This window comes from Pan paniscus, chromosome 5 (genome assembly GCF_029289425.2).
Source record: "Pan paniscus chromosome 5, NHGRI_mPanPan1-v2.0_pri, whole genome shotgun sequence".
NCBI classification, from domain to species: Eukaryota; Metazoa; Chordata; class Mammalia; order Primates; family Hominidae; genus Pan; species Pan paniscus.
The window spans coordinates 76,547,436-76,561,231 of record NC_073254.2 but is presented as its reverse complement, the minus strand read 5'-3'; the positions used below and the strand labels follow the sequence as shown (position 1 = coordinate 76,561,231).

At 33.1% G+C, this 13,796-nt stretch overlaps 1 protein-coding gene across 11 annotated transcripts in view; it reads left to right on the top strand.

Moving 5' to 3' along the window:
* Positions 1-13,796, top strand: part of KHDRBS2 (KH RNA binding domain containing, signal transduction associated 2) — a 795,325-nt gene that overhangs the window by 569,776 nt on the left and 211,753 nt on the right. For 2 of the 11 annotated variants that reach the window (XM_063605322.1, XM_008956383.4), the window contains exon 8: positions 7,936-8,009. The exons of the other annotated variants lie outside the window; for them this stretch is intronic. In XM_063605322.1, coding sequence (XP_063461392.1) covers positions 7,936-7,960 — 25 coding nt within the window. In that variant the 3' untranslated portion in view covers positions 7,961-8,009. The remainder of the gene's footprint in view (positions 1-7,935; positions 8,010-13,796) is intronic. 11 annotated transcript variants of the gene reach the window in all.

The window sequence follows — 13,796 nt, the reverse complement described above, 5'->3', positions numbered from 1 at the left end:
TGGAAAAAATCATCTTTTTTCTGCACCAGGCCAATGTAGTTATCTGAGCTCAATAAATTCTCCATTAGTTGCCATTCCATCCTTTTTTTGAGCAACATTTCTATGCTTTCGTTGTTTTCTTTGGTTTCTTAGTCAATTTGCATGTTAAAAAAACAGCCTCCAGGTCTTGTTATTTTGCACTTGCACATTGGTAGTGAGAGAAGAGAGATGTTTTTATATTTGTTGTATAAATTTATGGGGTACAGTTGTAATTTGTTCTATGCATAGATTTGTTCTATGCATAGTTGTAATTTGTTCTATGCATAGATTTGTTCTATGCATAGTTGTAATTTGTTCTATGCATAGATTGAAGTCAGGGCTTTTAGGGTAACCATCACCCACATATTGTACATTGGACCTATTAAGTAATTTCTCATCACCCACTTACCATCTGGTTCCCCCACTCTTCTGAGTCTCCATTGTCTGCCATTCCACACTCTACATCCATGTGTACATATTATTTAGCTCTACTTATAAGGGAGAAATGCAGTATTTGTCTTTCTGTGTTTAAGTTATTTCACTTAAGATAGTAGCCTCCAGTTCCATCCATGTTGTTGCAAAATACATGATTTCATTCTTTTTTATGGATGAGTAGTATTCCATTGTGTACATATACTGTGTTTTCTTTATGCAGTCATCACTGATTGACACTTAGGTTGATTACATATCTTTGCTATAGTGAATAGTGCTGTGATAAACATATGAGTGCAGGTATTTTTTATACGTATATATAAAATGATTTATTTTCCTTTGGGTAGTTACTCAGTAGTGGGACCACTGTATCAAATGGTAGTTCTATTTTTAGTTCTTTGAGAAATCTACATACTAGTTTCCATATAGGTTGTACTAATTTACATGTCCACCAGCAATTTATAAACATTTCCTTTTCTCCACATCCTTGCCAACGTCTGCTATTTTTGACTTTTTAATAACAGCCTTTTGGACTGATGTGAGATGGTATCTTATTGTGGTTTTAATTTGCATTTCTCTAATGATTGGTAATGTTGATGTTGGTCATTTTTATGTCTTCTTTTGAAAAAATGTCTATTTATGTGTTTGCTTACTTTTTAATGGGATTATTTGGGGTTTTTTTTGTTGTTGTTGTTGTTATGTTGAGTTGTTTAGATTCCTTGTAGATTCTGGATATTAGTCCTTTGTTAAATGAATAGTTTTAAAATATTTTCTCCCATTCTGCAGGTTGTCTGCTCACTCTATTAATTATTTAATTTGCTGTGCAGAAGCTTTCTAATTTAATGTAGTCCCGTTTGTCTATTTTTGTTTTTGTTACCTGTGCTTTTGTGGTCTTAGTCATGAATTATTTGCTTAGACCAAAGCGTAGAAGAGTTTTTCCTAAGTTTTTTTCTAGTGCTTTTATAGTTTCAGGTCTTACATTTAAGACTTTAATACATCTTGAGTTGACTTTTGTACATGGTAAAAGATAGGGATCTAGTTTCATTCTTCTGTGTATGGCCATCCATTTTTTCTAACATCCTTTATTGAAGAAGGTGTGTTCTTTCCCCAGTCTATATTGTTGTCAGTTTTGCCAGTGATCAGATGGCTGTAAATATGTGGTTTTATATCTGGGTTCTACATTCTGTTTCATTGATCTATGTGTATATTGTATACAAGTACCATGCTGTTTGCTTACTATATGCTTGAGATTCATATGGAATCAAAAAAAGAGCCTGAAAAGCCAAAGCAATCCTAAGGGAAAAAAAAAAAAAAAGCTAAAGGTATCAGATCACCTGACTTCAAATTGTACTACAAGGATATAGATAAGGAAGATATTTCTCTTCTAACACTGCAGTCCACATGGAAAAAGATAGATCTTTGTGGTCTTAAATCATAGAATTGGAAAACTAATAACAACACACTTTATATCTTTGGAGAACTTCAGAAAAGAAAAATCAAATTTATCTGGGAAAAATATAGGATAGAGTCAAAAGAAGATACAGATATTATTTATTTTTTATAATTAGAATTTAAAATTTCTTCAACATCTTTTGATGTATTATTAAGTTCATGTTTATTAAGGGTTTGCTATTTTGCTAGGTGCTAGAAATAGAATGGTTAACAAATATGGTACATTAAAGTATAGGTTCACAATCCTCCAGTTGCAATGCTGTACACCAGATGTTTCATATTCAGAATTTTTTGTATTTTAGAAAGACAATACAATGCATATTTTGTATATTGCATATCACTACTTGTGACTTCTGGGCCAAAAATATATATTAATATTATTGTATTTAATATATGAAGAACTATACTAAGCAAGATATAAATCATTATAAATAGCTTTTTATCACTTTAGGTCAGAATTTTGTTGCTTAATTCTTTCAGACACCCTATTTAAGAAGAAACTTTTGGTTTTATAGCTTTTGGATTTGGAATTTGAGGATAAATAATTGTGGACTTGAGTTACATAATATTCAGTACTATTAAATTATAGGAGACATATGAAAGAAGCAAAAGAGAAGTGTAAAAGGCTAGGCGGGGGGCACAACCATTTCTAAAGGTAGAACGTTACTACTACTACTAATAATAGCTACAATACTAAGCATTTGCTATGTGCCAGATGCCTGTATTAAGTACTGTGTAAACATTATCTAATGAAGTAGATAATTTTATCCTCATGTTACAGATAAAAAAACTAGGATTCAAAATGTTTGCCATGTTCAGGACTTTATAGCTTAATAAGTAAAAGGTCCAAACTTTAAACTGGTTTCTGTCCAATTCCAAAGATGGACTCTCTGTCCTAATATCATATTGCTTCCCAAATACTTCATTCTATTTTTTAAACACCTCAGCTTATTGGGAAACTCTAAAACTGAAACAACATCTACCTCCTTGTAATCTCCATTTGCATACATTGGTCTCTAATGTGTCATGTAAACCTACACATAAATGAATCTAGGTTGTTTTTGCATCCACATGTCAGCCTTGCTTAAAGAAGAAAATATCCCTCTGTCAATATCCAACCCAGAATGTGGTAGAGTATTCTTGGCTACAGTTCTTCACCCCTCCCTACTTTCATGACCTTTTCTGTGTGATTTTTCAGTACCTCTCAATAAAGTGGCAGAGTATGTTTTTCTGACTTTTTGCTGTAATGTATATTGCCTCAACTGATACAGTAAAGTCACCTCTAGGTAACCTAGGTCTTAGGAGGTTTATGCGTTTCCGCTTGTCTTCTTGCCATTGCCATGAAAAGAGCTCCCCCACGTGCCTGATTTTCTCTTAGTTTTGGCTTCAGAATGAACACATGAGGAGCTCAGACCTCAGGGAGTGCCAAGCCCAGCTCTCTGCATAGCTAGAACAGAGTACAGGAAGCCCAGCCTAGATCAGCCAACTTCCAGCGAAACCAAAAGCACATGAACTAAGTAATTTCTTATTGTTGTATGATGTTGATATTTTGTAGTTGTTTGTTATGCAGCATTACTATACCAGTAACAAACTGGTATCAAGAATAATTGCCCATAGACCTGATTTCCTTCAACTATTCTTGGTATATCATAATTCCCATTTCACCAAATATCTTAGATGTTTTCTTCTGAAGCCATTCCAGTGGTCCTAGTGTTCATCTTAAAGTTGGGCTCAGTGATCTTGAGATATATCAGATGAGAGTTGACTGGCACAAAGAAATGGCACTATTACATCCTGTGTTTCTTTCTTCAAAAGTCCTTCAACATAATCTGAAGTTGTGGTTTTCTTAAGTGGCTATGTCATATTATTGTGTTTTATTAAACTTGTTACCAACTGAAAACTTAGGTTATTTCTAAATTAACTGTTGTCAAACCAGTTCTAACATTATCTTGAGTTTTCACAATTGATTTTTTTAACCTAAACCTAGAAATGCACATTTATCTCTGTGACATTTCACCTTGTTGTTTAAGCTTCATATTGCTGGTTTTGAACTATCTTTTGAATATAAATTCTTAAAACAGGATACTAGTTATACTTCCTAACACATCTTATATTTATCATTTTTATTCAAGTACTATTCAGGAAAAATTTTAGGAAAAAAGAATACCAAGAATTAAGTTTAGTAGCAACCCTTAAATTGACATTGACTACTTGTTAAAGTTCCATAAGAACAGTTGTAAACATAGCCACAAATCTATGTGTCTGTACTGTCAGTCAGCTTACAAATTATTCACATAGAAATTATTTAGTATTTTTAAATTACTCATTCATTTATTCGACAAATATTTATTGAATATCACTATTCTTGACTTATGTATGCAGAAACAAATAAGGTATTGCTCAGGCTTTGATTAATTCACAGTTACTATAGGTTTTTAAAAAGTATGATCTCAGGCTTCTGCATTAGGAACACTGTAAATGAAACTCCAGATTTCTGAGCCCCTGCTGAGTCCAGTTGCATCAAAATCTGAAGAATGGGGCTCAGAGGCCTGCATTTTTCGCACAGCATCCTTATAATGCTTATGCATACTAGATGTTAAAAACCATTGTGATAAAGAATGAGATCAAGATTAAAAAAAAAAAGAGCTCAGGTACAATGAGAGCTGATCTACCTGAAGGTGTGAGCAGAGTCTTACACAAGACAAGTGAGAAAGGGTGAATCTTGCCTAGGAGGGTGGGTAAATACATAACACAAAGCTGACCATTGAGCTGAATCTCAGGAGGATGATGAATACCTTCCTGGATGAACAAGTAGAAGGAGTTCCATGTAGAAAAAGATTACCATAGTTAGGGACATAGAGTCATAAAGAAACTGGGGTCTTTAAGAGACATTCCACCATGCCTTGATACAGAGTATATTAAGAGGGAAGTAACAGGGAAGAGGCTGGGTAGAATTAAAACATAGAAAATGGACTTGTGCTCAATGCTAAGGAATAATCACTCACAGTCTGAGAAAAGAGGAAGACATGAAAATACATAATTAAAATTGAGTTCAAAGTATGCCGCAGTGATGGTAAACAAAGACAAACAGAATTCTGATTTCCTTTCTCTTTGCAGTAATTTGGCATTATTACTAATGTTTTGTAGTAAGCAGGCTTTATAATGCTTCTAATCACAAAACAGTAAAAACTTCACCTGACTTTAGGTACATGCCAAGAGTTTCTGGGTGAATGTGACATTTTTTTTTCTTAAAGAAAAACTGTCAAAATGAAATCATTGTTGTCAACTCACATATTCTTTCCCCAGACTCTGGTCATTTAAATTTCTAAAGTCTGATGCATGAAAATAACCTTTTACTTAATAAGTAACAAGTGATTTTGGAACATCATGCAAACACAGGTGAGATTCCATTTGGGACTTGAATGAGGAAGAATATAAATCACTATTAACACACAGCTGTAGTGCAGCTTGCACCAATGAATTCAGTAGCAAAGTCAACTAGATTAAAGTATTGAAGTAACTAGAGATTATACTGATGTTTACAGCACTGAAATCCTACTGACAACTCATGAATTGTGACAGCCAAAGAAATACGTGATATAGTTAAAATTATGTCCATTTCAAACTAGGGTTCAATAGCTTCTATATACTTGTACCAAAAGCATGTAACAGTTCATTTAATAATGTCATGTACCACTGAGCCTAATTAGTCAGTGGAAAGCATTATTTATAGAAAATTTTTTGCTATGTTCTAATAATAATTCTACACAATAAAACAAAAGATTAGTGTTTTGTTATAAAATTGCTCATCGCTCATTCATGTAATAAAGGGTCAAAGTAAGCAAAAAATAAAAGCTAAACTGAAAAGAAGATATTGAAGAGTGTTTACAAAGGGAGATAATTTGCAGAATTGTATGCACATTGTTATATTCAAAAAGCGAAAGCATATATAAATATATTTCCTTCTTATTTGAGGTATGAAGTTGCCTCAAATGAGGCAAAATACCCATTTTTTATAAAAGGAATCATTGCAAAGCTGATCATAATTCTACACTAGATGCCTTATATAGATCATCTATCTTGATTCTTAATCTATGAGTAGAGCAAATATGTCACTGTCCTCATGAATAATCAGCCTATATTTCATCCTGTGAACATTAAATACCATCAACTAAAACTTAAGAGGGCATATATGGTTATTTCATGTTTCAGAATATTTCAAGAAGATGAAATCTCTCCAGTGCTGCAACCTTTATGAATACTAAAAAGAGAAGCTTTGCTTCTATATGTTTACTGAGTTGACAAATACCAATTATTAATAGTTATTGAGCACCTGATATGTACTAGACACTTAAAACAGCCCTATCACAGGTTATCTCATTGATACTTCAAGTAGACATCACTATTGCCCATATTAAAGATCAGGAAACTGGGAGTTGGTGAGATTAAATGATTTGTCCAAAATGACAAACAGCAATTCCCAATTTTAATTTCAAATACTGTTTTTGGATTCTGTATATAATTTTTAGAAAAAGTACTGATTGTATTCCAAGTGGATCCCAGAGTGGAGACTTTGCTATTCTCGATCATGAGACTATGGTCTTTTCTTGTCTCACAATAAGTTGGCTGTGAGTGGGAGATTTACATCTTTGACTTTCTCAAAACAAACCAGTCAGAAAAATAACTGCAGGAAGTTATACTGTTTACTATCTATCTATCAATATACCTATATATCTATTTATGTTTAATGTATTTAGTGTACTCGTTAATTTTGGAAGACAAAAAGTTATGTTACATTTATACGCAAACATGACTGCCCTGTAGCACAAGGCTTTCCATGTAACATTATTCACTGAATGCATTGAATAAGTAAATAATACAGTAATAAAATTTCAAAAATATTTAAAAATTATTCAATCTTAATGGAATTTCAAAGATACTTTAGAAATATACTAATAAAACCCATGATCTTTGCTTTGTTATTCTGTGAGAGCCAGTGATATTTGAGCACAGAGAGATGTATTTGCATTTGGATTGAAACATATACATGCAAAAAGACAATATATTTTATGTAATATTTTTTAGTACACAAAATGATCAATTTTTCAATTTTTGAGTAAAAATTGTTGAGATATTTCTGCTTCTTTGAATATATTTTAATATTCCTATACTTAAAATGTGTAAAATAAAAGTTATTTAGGGAGTTTAAAGGGTTGATGTGGTTTATTTTCATACCAATGTGAATGTAAGGAAACTGAATTCTCAGCAAAGCAAATAATCACACATGTGAGCACTAATTTCTAATATCAGAGAGATTAACTTGTATGTTTTAATTCTCTTGCAGTCCTCAGATTAAAGGCCAATTTCTAAATGGAAAAAATCTTGAATGAAAAATTAACTGTCTAAAATATGTACACCAAATGCTGGCTAAATAAGCTATATATTTTTTATATTTAAATATCTTGTCCATTCCAATGATATTGGCACCTGTGGTTTTATTATAAAAAGAGATTGTTTAATAATTTTTAACCCTATGGGAATTAACTCATAATAGCAGTTACGTATAGAATATATTATCTTTCCCATGGTTTTCCATTATGACTGGATGTATCATACTTGTTTGTTATACCTATCTATTTTAATGACTCAGAGCATTTCATTTCTCATCCCTTGAAATTAACAGCAGCTGATAAATAGTATATAACTTCACTTCTATCTACTTACAGTATTAGTATTAATACTAACTTGTAGTATTGATAGTGTTAATCATGACTGGATTCAGAGACTACCACTCATTTATTTAATTTAGTTATCAAAATTCAAGCTTGCTTGAATGTGGTTACTTTCAAATAAACTAATGTTTTCCCAAATCACTGTAATTTTGCATTTAACTAAAATAATTGGCTTTTAGCATTTGAATGGAAAATGTATATTTTTAACCTTAACAGAATTAAACCCAATATTTTTAAACAGTCATGCCACTTTGATGCTAATGTTACAACTTCTATTTTTATATTGGAAATTTCTTTATAGAACTTACAGAGTTTGTGGTCAATGAAGGCTTAGGAATGGACCTGATGGCAAAGATGAAGAAGATAGACAGCCAAGTGAGTTCACGATACAACTTTGGGAAAGACTGCACTTAGGGGTGGACATGGAGTAGAATCCTTGATCCCCCACCTCATCTGCAACTCTCTCTTGCTTCCTCTGCCCTGACACTCTGGCTCTTGCCATTCCTTGGATATCCTAAGTACACCCCTCCCTCAATGCCTTTATGTTTTCTATTCTTTTTTCCTAGAATGCTCTTCCTCTGAATTTCCAAAGATTACTCCTTTAACTCCTTCAGGTCTTTTTTCAGTGTAATGTCATTGGTAAAGACTTTCCCAACCACTTTAACTATAATTTTACCTTTATCCCAAAACTTAATGTTCCCCCTTCCAGATTTAGTCTTTTCTCCTTAGCACTTATAACTGTTTTGTTTTTGTTTTTGTTTTTGTTTTTTTTTACTTGTATAGTATTTTACTTGTGAACTCCATGAGGGCAAATAATCTTTGCCTATTTTGTTCACTGTATTTCCTAACACTTTGAATAATGTCTGGCACATAATAGGTTATAAATAAACTTTGTCACATAAACTGAGATAAAGTAGGTTGAAAACATTCACAATATTATTCTGTTCATGCATACCTTGCAACATTTATATATTTTATTCCAACATATCTAAGTGGTATGTTAATATATCTTTTCCACTTCGTATTCCCAGAATAGTACTGGTACTCTAAATACTTATTGAATTATGTAATGGTTTTTATGTGATCACAATTGTCTAGGTAAATAGAAGGCAAAGGCTTTGGTCCTCACTCCCATGAGAAGTAGTAAAAGAGAATGATCTCAAATTTCCATACCTTAAACCCAAGCCTCATTACCTGGCATAGTTTCCAGTCTTCTTATCTAAATCTCTCAGCCCATGTCTTATCCTCTCTGAGTAGCATCTTTTCCTTATCACTTAGGAGCTGTCTAATAGCCAAGTCTACTTTTCTAGATACAAACTTCTCAAAACCTTTAGGTTCTCCCACTCATTTCTTAAATATAGTCAGACAGTTGACTCTTATTGAAGTCGTGGAAGAGTCAAGGAAAGTGGTAAAGGAAATTATGTAGCTTGTTCCAGATAGAATTGAATGCTAAGGTGATTGATCAGTGGCATAAGATCGCATGAGGGTCCCAAAGTAGAAAGCATAGTGAAAGGGAGAGTACACAGGGAGGGCTGGGTGGTGATCAATGGTGATGCAATGAGTTGTTGGATGAGGATTGCAGGTTAGGAGGTAGCTGTTTAGAGTTGGAATGAATATAAAGCACAGAAGTTCCAATACTTCAGTTTATTCATTTGGCCAATATTCCATTTACTATGTGTCAGGCACTGGGTTGCCCCCTGGGAATACAATGATGATGCAAATAGCCCTGACCTCTTGAAAATCACATTTTAGTAGGGAAGACAGATAAGAAAATAATAGCACATATAAAGATGTATTTTCAACAATACCATGTTATTTATAGGAAGTGTATAGCATTGTAGGCATTGTAGGGTTATTGGGTATCTGAGAAAGCTTCCCAGAGGAGGAAAAAATTGAAAGGGATTGAGAGGGTGTTGAGAAGCATGTGTGCTTGGGGCAGGCCCTTGTTCTTGATGGTAGCTGAGATTTTTCTGAGAAGGAAGAGCAGGACAGTTAAATGTAGAGGGGAGCTCACAGCTCATCTAATGTTCCTAATCTCAGTCAGCTCAAGATCATACTGTAAATAGTTACCCATTTTTTAAGTCTGGTATTATGCAAATACAAATGAGAGTGACTATTTTGGATGCGTATTATGGACTGGATGAATTGCAAAGCTGGATTAGTTTAGGACAAGTAACTTAATTAGCTAAAAATAAATTTTCTTTTCTGGTCTTGGGCTAATACTATCACTCAAAAATTGTGGCAATTAAATAAGAAAGGTTATGTAAAGCTCTTAGCAGTGTTTGGTGTGTACCAAGTGCCAGAGAAGCATTAAATATATATATTTTTATGGTTATTTTTGTTTCTTGGAGGGGAGAAGAAGTAGAAGAATGTTAAAGATACAGATTACTTAATTTGTTGTTTAAGGCCCCCTCTTATTTTAAAATTCAGAAATCAGTTGGTAGAGGGGTAGGGAGTCGGAAAGAGTTAAATCAATTAGGAATTAGCATATAATGGATATAGGTTCTGTCTTTCACTGCGGATGTTATTAAAATTTTGGCAAAAAGAGAATTAAGCAAATCCTGCTTCTTAATAATCTATGCATTTGAGTTTGGGCCTCCAAAATATCAGATTTTACAAACCTTTCAAAATGCTTTTGAGTTGATGAGTGGTTAGCCCAGAATTATCCTGCAAAGTTGTATAAAAACTACATTTAGCAGTTTTAATTATGGATCCTAAATGTAGCATCTAATGACGTGAGATATTATAAATTGTGTTCACAAATCATTTATCTTAATATGTCAATTTTCTCACGTTTTAATTTAACAAAAAGCCCAAGTTCATGGATATAAAGGAAATATAGGTGTAAAAACACAAAGCAGAGATCAATTGTGAAAATTATTCATACTACAATGATTTGCTTATACATTTATTTACACAATAAATATTTGTAGAGCACCTACTATGTGTTGAATAATGTGCCAAGTGTTGATGATATGGCATCAAAAAGGAAAGACACTGCCCACAGAGTGACCTGTTTAAGCCAAAATATAATCATGCTTCCCTCTTAAATCCTTCATTGTCTTCAATGGCTCCTAATATAAAATCCAAACTGCTTACCATGTTAAGACAAGGTCCTTCAAGATTTGGTCCCTGTATATGTCTCAAGATTGAATATTGAGCCCCTCTCTCCCTAATACTGATACACGGTCACTCCAGCGAAGTAGCTGCTAATGGCACACATTTTCTTGCCTCTGGGACTTGGTTGGTGCTGACCCCCTACGATAAGGCTTCTTCATTCCATCTTACCCAGGAAATTCCTATTTATTTTTAGGGTTTCCATATACGATGAAAAACAACAACAACAAAAAGAATGAATGAATGACTCCTTAACACTTGTTTAATGGTTTTTCTATTGGACTGTAATTTCCATGAAGCCTTTTTCAGCCCCATTTATTTGTTGTTTAGTGTTTTACAAAACAGACTGAATGTATGTATATGTAGCTACTAGGCATTTGTTTTTGTTTTATGGCCATTATATTATTACTTTGTATAGTTAGGGATAATGAAAATGAAAGAATGTGTTGGGATAGGTGAAGGTGGGAAAGACACATGCAGCTAGTTTCTATGGGAAGGTAGGACTTTGTCTAGAAGGAATAGACAAATGAAAATCATCTTTAAAACCTACCTGCAAATAGGTTTTCCAACATAAGCATTCCATAGGTATAGGTTTCCCACCATAGGCATAAAGTTGAACTGTTGGTTAACTTCACCTTCAGCACTGGGAATCATAGATGTTCTCCTCCAAGGGAAGATTCAGGATAACCATCAGAATTAGCAGATAATACAACAGTACTGAGATGTGAATGGAAGTTGTGGAGTCTTGAGCTATTTGGTGAAAGGTTTCCCATTCCTTCAATCTATCAGTGTTTAGTGAATACCATGAATGACATTAAGAGGGGGTTCTGGTTGGTGGTGAGAGTTGATATATCTACATGTGTGTTATACTCATTCATCTACACAGTAGTTTTAATGTTTTTTAAATAGCACTTTCTTGGAGCTTTAGGAAGCTTAATAGAAGAATTTGATAGACACATAAGTGGATATAAAAATAAAGGCACTATCAATTTGCAATTTGAGGATGGGGACCTGGCTGAAAATTTATCTTTGCTTGACTAATATCTCTATCAATACAATATAAATGCACAGTATAATAAGGTTTCAGTGTAAATGCTGATGAGAACAAAATTTAAGAATACCCCCTTAAATGCTAAAAATAGTTAGATATATATCACTCACATGTGATTTTCATATTGTTATTTCATAATATTTTTAACATAAGTTAATTGGCTTGATTATAGTAACCATTTCACCATGTACATCAAAAGCTTGTGTTTAAACCATAAATATATGCAATAAAATAATAAAATGAATTTTTAAAATATGTGACATTGACTGGCAAAAGTTGGCTCTCTACTTTTCATTATTTCAGAAAGCTGTTATTTTTATTACATTTGTTTCATTTATCATGTTCTTTAATCATGTTGAAATAGGAATAAATGTAGACAAATGGATTTTATATAAATACAACCTGGTTATTTAATTTTTAATTCACTATTATTCTATTTTATATTCTAGAAATATAGTGATTAAGGTTTCTAAACACATTGTTACAATTATAGAGGTGTTAATTAAAATTACGGCAATTAGTGATTTGGAACTTAATTACTTTGGTGGTTATAGCAGGTATAATTTTTCTAGGAAGTGGCACATACTTAAAATCAAGATATATAATGTTAGCTGCATTGACTCAAAATATATCTAATTATTAGTAAAATTCTACACACGATTTTGGCTTTTTGACTTCTAGACCTTAGATACTAAAAATAATGAAATAGATTAATACGTAAATAAGTGGAGTGAAGGAGGCAGGAGCCAATAGCAGATTAATATATTACTTTTTATTTGAATTTTATTTTTATCAGAAAAGAAATGAGTTGTTTTTGTTTTACTGTTCCAATTGCTGTCAATATAAGTGGACATCCCACTAAAGCATACACAAAGTTCTATAAACAAATTTCCTTTAAAATGTTCTAAGATTATTCATGTTCAAATACAGTGATCTCTAATTTCAGTCTTTAAAATTAAAACATTTATTCATTCATTCGACAAATGTTACTGAATGTCTGTTAGTCTTCAGGGGATTATATTAATTGCCAACTGTATTATTTGGGATATGGACTAAGCTTCCATAATAAGGATGTCTCACAATTCAGTGGCTCAAACAAGAGAAAAGTTTATCTCTCCTACATAATAGGCTAGGGCAGGTAGGTGGGCTCTGCTCCATGGCATCATTCACTGATCCAGGCTAGTGAGAAGCCATCATTAACATGAGTCCAAAGTGACTCTAGCCATTGCCATTTCCAGCCAGTTACATGAAAACTGAAAGGAAATAGAGGATAAACAAGTGGTAAAAAATTAGTAACATCACTCTGCACATAGACACTCAAAGGTAAAGGAGACTAGAAAATGTAGTCTTGAGCTGATCAGTATCTCTTATGGAATAAGGGACAGATTGGTTGTAGAGGGGAACAACGAGAAGTCTTCTATAGCCCAATGCACTAGTCATCCACATGTGAGTGATTATCTTTCTTTCTGTTAAAAAAAAATACATACTTTCTTCCCAACAAAGAAAATCTAAGTTTCATTCCAATTACTGCAACCAGTCCAAAATCCAGGACCTCTAGAAAATATGCACATCTCCACATTAAGTATTGATGTAGTTCTTTACAATTTGGCAACCTGAAAAATGTTAGATTATCTTTCTTATTCTCAACCTTCTACCCCATACAAAACACACAATGTAAAATGGTCAAAGGGGAACAGAATAACTGCAATAGAAACTATCATTAGAAAAACAGAAGAAAACACATAAGACTCAGTGGGCAATAACAGTTACAAAATCCTGCCAAGAGGTAAAGGCACCTAGAAACAGCAGTGAAATGTTTTGTTTTGTTTTGTTTTGTTTTTTCTTTTTAATAAGCGCATCTGGCAACCTCAGTTCTCTTTTCTGGGAGTTAAGCCAGATACCCTGGAAGGGTCTTCTTTATCCCAGTGGATAAATGGACTTATCCATGGCCATATCTTAATCCAGTAAAGTAGAGTATGCCCTCCTTGGGAACT